Source organism: Quercus lobata, chromosome 12, assembly GCF_001633185.2.
Source record: "Quercus lobata isolate SW786 chromosome 12, ValleyOak3.0 Primary Assembly, whole genome shotgun sequence".
Taxonomy (NCBI): domain Eukaryota; kingdom Viridiplantae; phylum Streptophyta; class Magnoliopsida; order Fagales; family Fagaceae; genus Quercus; species Quercus lobata.
In genome coordinates this window covers 39,465,105-39,471,104 of record NC_044915.1, presented here as the reverse complement: position 1 = coordinate 39,471,104, position 6,000 = coordinate 39,465,105, and the positions used below count along the sequence as shown (strand labels likewise).

At 36.1% G+C, this 6,000-nt stretch overlaps 1 protein-coding gene across 2 annotated transcripts; it reads left to right on the top strand.

Moving 5' to 3' along the window:
• On the top strand, positions 1 to 5,973 carry LOC115972298 (65-kDa microtubule-associated protein 3). 2 transcript variants are annotated; one of them, XM_031092525.1, is made up of 13 exons: positions 1 to 354; positions 1,595 to 1,676; positions 1,824 to 2,030; positions 2,448 to 2,699; positions 2,820 to 3,029; positions 3,117 to 3,272; positions 3,376 to 3,535; positions 3,626 to 3,777; positions 3,865 to 3,952; positions 4,331 to 4,404; positions 4,548 to 4,622; positions 4,750 to 5,038; positions 5,301 to 5,973. In XM_031092525.1, the coding sequence occupies exons 2-13, from the start codon at positions 1,605 to 1,607 to the stop codon at positions 5,789 to 5,791; spliced, it is 2,226 nt and encodes a 741-aa protein (XP_030948385.1). In that variant the 5' UTR covers positions 1 to 354; positions 1,595 to 1,604; the 3' UTR covers positions 5,792 to 5,973. The 2 variants fall into 2 exon arrangements, with proteins under 2 accessions (XP_030948385.1, XP_030948384.1); XM_031092524.1 differs by having other exon boundaries at positions 2 to 354; positions 1,589 to 1,676.
• Positions 5,974 to 6,000: the final 27 nt, after the last annotated feature.

Sequence of the window (6,000 nt, the reverse complement as noted above, 5' to 3'; positions counted from 1 at the left end):
TGAAATTCAAAAACATCCTCAGAATCTTCAAAATCTCCACAGGGCCACCGGTACATAAATGTACATAAACATCATTAAAAAAAAAATAAAACAACACAACACAAAACCAAATACCAAAATCAAACAAACGCTCTTCTTCAACGGTCCCTTTTTGCCTTTTTCTCTTTCAAACGGCTATTTCTCTCTCTCTCTCTCTCTCTCTATCGCTTTCTCTTTCTCTCTCTAAAAAATAACACTTTCTAATTCCATCTTCAAACTCCAAATTTCAAATCTCAAATCCCAACACACATTTTTTCCCTCTCAAGAAACCGCTTCAACTTTTCTAGGAAAATAGTATTGTTCTTCCTTGTTCAGGTTTGTTTCCAGATCTTGTTCTTTTGTTCTTTTTTTTTTTTTTTGCAGCTTCTTATAATCTCTGTTTGGTTACCGAGAAAATCGAGTACGTCTGTCTAAATTTAGGTAGTTTTCTCTTTGCTTAGGATGCGGAAACTAATAGCGCACACCAATATACTACTTACCTGTTACCCTAATTTTGTTTTCTATTTTTAGATATAATAATACTAATAGAGGCGAGTGGAAAACCTATCTGCTTTGTTGTTTTTTTTTTCGAACACATTTTGTTTTGTTTTTGTTTTTGTTTATCTTTCTCACCTCAGCTTTCTTCATCGAGTAAACGGAATGTCCTATGGTTCGTTTCTATCTTTCGATTTTGAATCGTATTTTTTGGCTTCAATTTTGTTGGGTTGAGCTTGATTTGTATTGTTTCTGGATATCAATTTTGTAGAAGGAAGAAGAAGAAGAAGTTGTGATTTAGCGTGTGATTTCTGAGTAATTGAGATTTGAATTAGGGTTTAAGGAAATTGGGAATCGTTAAGTAATTTTGGTGATTGTATGTGGTGTATGACTTTTTTGTTTGGTAAATATCTTTGTGTTTGTAATCAATTGCTTTGCTTTTTAAAATCTTCCAAGTTTTCTAAAGAGTATGTCATAACTCTTAAGAATGTCATTTGAAGGATTTGGGTTTTTCAACTAGATGCTCAGTCTGTCTACATAATGTGAAATTAAGAAGGGTGTTGGTCAAAATGCTGAGATTACTTTTGCATAGTAGTGATGGGCTTTGAATTTAAGAGATACTGAATAAACCCGGCTTTGATGGGGTGTCTGGCGGCAAGGCAGACAGTTGGATTATCATTATGCCTTACTTTGATGTAGTGTATATGAGAGAAAATGAATAAGTTGACTTTCATGTTGCACTCTGTATGAAGAGTATGCAATGAATACATTTCACTGTTAAGTGACAACCGTTATTGTTTCTGGATTACCATTTCAATGGGTAAAACTGTTTGCCATGTTTTAATGTAGTGAAGAAACTTTTTCTTTTGCTTTCAGAAACATCCATGAATTTGTACATTCCTTCTTTTTCTTTTGTATTTTTAATTGAGAGATGGAGGAGAAAAGTGGTGACTAAATGTTGGATAAATTGCAAATCTCTGTTGCAATGTTGACCATGATATATCTTTTATAGTTAATTTGAAACTATACTTTTCCAATTTCTTTGTTATGTTTATTGAGAAATTTTTTTTGGCAGTTGCAGTTGCTTCAATATGTCTAATCCTCAAGCTGATCCACTTATGCAAGTGGAAACAACATGTGGATCCCTTCTATATGAACTTCAGGTTCTTTTTGAATTTTTAATGCGCAGCAATTTTTTGTTTTTTTTATTTTTTATATCTTTTCCCCTTCTGTTACAAAAGCAGTTTGAAATAGTCTTGAATGTATTGTTAGCTGAAAATGATTTCTTTCTGATTTATTTTTAAACTCAGATCATTTGGGATGAAGTTGGGGAGTCTGATACTGATAGGGATAAGATGCTACTTGAGCTTGAACAAGAATGTTTAGAAGTATACAGGAGAAAGGTAGATGTGGCAAATCGGTCTAGAGCTCAGCTACGACAGGCAATAGCTGATTCTGAAGCAGACTTGGCTGCCATTTGTTCTGCAATGGGGGAGCGACCAGTACATATTAGGCAGGTTAGAAATGATGAGTACATGATTTATTCTGGCTTGACTATTTTGTGAATGACTATACTAGTATTTAATTGCTTATTTTAAACTTTGAATTTGTTTAACCTAGACTATCCAAAAGGTGAAACAATTAGCATTGGCTAAATTACATTCTTTAAAAATTATGAGAAAGTTTGAAGTTACTAATTGGGCTTGATAGGTTAGAATGTGATTTAATTATTTGTACCAAATAAGAAACTTTGAAAGAATAATGTGCAAATAATTGCTTAGTATTAGTATAGTACAGCATGGGTAGAGAATACTTTACAAGATATGAATTTTTATTGCCTAGGAAATTTGAAGTTTCCTTTCTCTTCCTTCAAAGTTGGGAGTTTTTAAAACAGTGCAATTTACACAATGCCACCCCTTTTTTTTTTTCCCCAGTCTGATCAGAATGCTGGAAGCTTGAAGGAAGAGCTCAGAAGAATTCTTCCACAAGTGGAGGAGATGAGGAAGAGGAAATCAGACAGAAGAAATCAATTCCTAGATGTCCTACAGCAAATACAGGAGATCTCAAATGAGATCCATGGATCCACAGAATACATGTCATCTAAGATAGTTGTAGATGAAAATGATTTGTCCTTGAGAAAGCTTGAAGAATTGCACAGACAACTGCATGATCTTCAAAAAGAGAAGGTTGAATTAATTTCTTAATTCTTTTCTCATTCTCGTTTCTTTGAATTTTGTTGCCTATCATTTCAATGCTCAGTGCTCTTTGCTTACTGGTTATACTTGATCCTCTCTCTTCTCCCGTAGAGTGATCGCCTTAGGCTGGTTCAGGACCACCTGTGTACTGTGAACTCCCTTTGCTCAGTGCTTGGTCTGGATTTCAAGCAGATAGTAAATGAAGTTCATCCCAGTTTAGGTGATTCTGAAGGTTCCAAGAATATAAGTAATGATAAGATTGAGCAGTTGGCTGTTGTGATACAAAAATTGCGAGAGGTTAAACTACAGAGAATGCAGAGGGTAAATAATGGTTCAAATTTTTTTTCAGCCTTATTTAAATATTTCTTTTTCTTTGATTGAGTGTGGTTATACTATATGCTTTGGCAGCTTCAAGATCTTGCATCTACCATGTTGGAGCTCTGGAATCTGATGGATACACCAATTGAAGAACAGCAGATGTTTCAGAATGTTACCTGTAATATAGCTGCTTCAGAACATGAAGTAACTGAACCAAACACTCTTTCTGTGGACTTCATTAATTATGTGAGTTATGCATATAAATTTTATTTTGATCATATGTATTTTTATTATTTTGTCTGTTTGTAGAAGTGGATTTGTTTTATGACAAGTAAAATGTGTCATGCAGGTTGAGGCAGAAGTATCCCGGTTAGAAGAGTTGAAGTCAAGCAAAATGAAAGAGCTTGTTCTGAAGAAGAGGTCAGAGCTGGACGAGATTTGTAGAAAGACACACATGGTTCCAGAAGTAGATTGCTCAATGGAATATGCTATTGAAGCTATAGAGTCTGGTATTTGTCTTGCTGATAGTTAGTTATGTCACACTGATACTACCTATACTTTGAGATTCTTGAATGTCTGTATCATCTGTACTGATGCAGGAGCTGTGGATCCTGCTTTTGTACTTGAGCAAATTGAGCTTCAGATTGGCAGGGTTAAAGAGGAAGCTTTCAGCAGGAAAGAAATACTTGAAAGGGTAGAGAAATGGTTGGGTGCATGTGATGAGGAGAGTTGGCTTGAAGAATATAATAGGGTTAAGTGTTTTTATCATATCTTTATTCATGATTTATTTCTTTCTATCTACATCCCTTTGCTTAATTGTCATGTTTTGGTGGTTTAGGATGAGAACCGATACAATGCTGGAAGAGGTGCTCATCTTACGCTCAAGCGAGCTGAGAAAGCTCGTGCTTTGGTTAATAAACTTCCAGGTATACTGCATCATGTTGGTTTGCAGCCTGAATTGTGTATAGGATTCCCTAAAATATTCAAACATGACAGGACGAAGCTGAGTCATGAGTCCATAACTATTTAAGCATACACTTTATCTAAAACTGGGTTCAGAAATTTGGCCAATTTTGGTATAAAGTGATGATTCTTGTATTTTTTTAGTTTGCATAAGTAGAAGCAAAAGGAAAACTTTGAAATATCTTATAATAGTTACAATCATTCTACTCTCTCAGTGTAATATTTTTATTAAGTTTTCTTGTTCAGCATCCTTTTTGTGCCTTTGCTTCTCCTCCACTTCCCTTTCCCCCAACTTTGTTTGCTGCTAACTTCAATTTTCATCTGTCTTGGTTTGCATACAGCAATGGTTGAAGCACTGGCCTCAAAAACCATGGCATGGGAGAAGGAGAGAGGTGTTGAGTTCACATATGATGGTGTAAGTACTTACCCTAGATCTCTAAAGGTTAAGTCTTTAAGTAGTTGGTCCCACTTGAATATATATATATATATTCTATGTTTTCACTTAATTGCTTCATAAAAATTTATTTGAAAATTTCCCTGTTATTTGCTGTTGTATAGATCCGTCTCTTATCTATGCTAGAAGAGTACACTTTACTACGGCAAGAGAAAGAGCAAGAACGCCGTAGGCAGCGGGTATGAATCTGTTACATCTCCCAATCAAATGCCTTAATTATATATATAACTCTTATTGACCCAGAATTTGGTACTTTTATCTGGAAAATGTGCCCTGTTGTGTTCACAAATTATGTTTCTATTTCAGGACCAGAAGAAGCTCCAAGGACAGCTGATAGCAGAACAAGAGGCACTTTATGGGTCAAAACCAAGCCCTTCGAAAACCCATAGCGTAAAAAAAGCTCCTAGGATGTCAACTGGAGGTGCAAGCAGTAGAAGACTCTCAGTTGGAGGAGCAGTGCATCATACTCCCAAACATGATCCACTTCACTCTACAAAAGCTACTCCTCACTCACGTCCCATTAGGAAGAGTGACCGAGTACACCCAAATGAGCTAATGTATCCTCAAGATGATGGCATCTCAGTTTTATCTGCTGGTAGGTTTTATACTTTAATTTGAGGTACAAATGCACACTTTTACGATAGGCTCGGACATTGCTGAGTTGTAGAATTACTCGAGTCTTGATGGCTAACATGGGTAAGGGTGTTTATGAATTAAATGGATGATTTAGGCATGATTCCACATTAGTGTTAATTGTTCTGGTAATTCTTTGGTGTGTTCTGTGGTACCTTTGAGAAACACATTATGAATGTTTGTACCATTTAGTGTTTGTCTTGAGTTTTCCGTTGTTTATGTAGGTAGGAGAGGCTTGGATGTTGCTGGTCTCCCTGTAAAAAAGCACTCATTTGGTAGTAATGCAAGTGTTCGTGAAGTAGAGTCACCTATGGTGCGGATACCATTCTCACCCATCTCTTCCACAACATCGTCAAAAGCCAACAACACAACAAATTTGTCAGATGATATGAACTTGACACATGGTGAGACGACGTTGCAGAAAACGCTTTCAACTAACAATATGCAATTTACTACCCCCACCAAGACTGCTACTACTTCTATGGCAGATGATGAGAATAAAACTCCAAAGGCAATGCCGATTCCTGTCCCTGCAACGCCTTTAACAGTGTCAATCCCAATGCAGACAGCTATGACTCCGGCTCCTCCACCGGTCTCTTTTGGCACCAAGGTAGTTGAAGACCTTCCTGAAGAGATTGAATATTCATTCGAGGAAATTAGAGCTGGTTTTGTGCTTTCCAAAACACATGTAAAGTCGATGATGGTACAAGTATGATAAAGCTCTAGGTGGATTTGGATTTAATTTGTTGTTTTAGCCATTCTCTTCACTATTATTCTTTTTGGTCTTTGTGATGGCTAAGTCAATTATAATTGGCTTTTCTGATTTGTATTATACATTTGCTACGAGTACTTACTTAAATGTGGAATATGATGTGAACTTGTCCCTGTTTAGTTTTCTCTCCCACTGGTGTGCTTAAGTTGCAA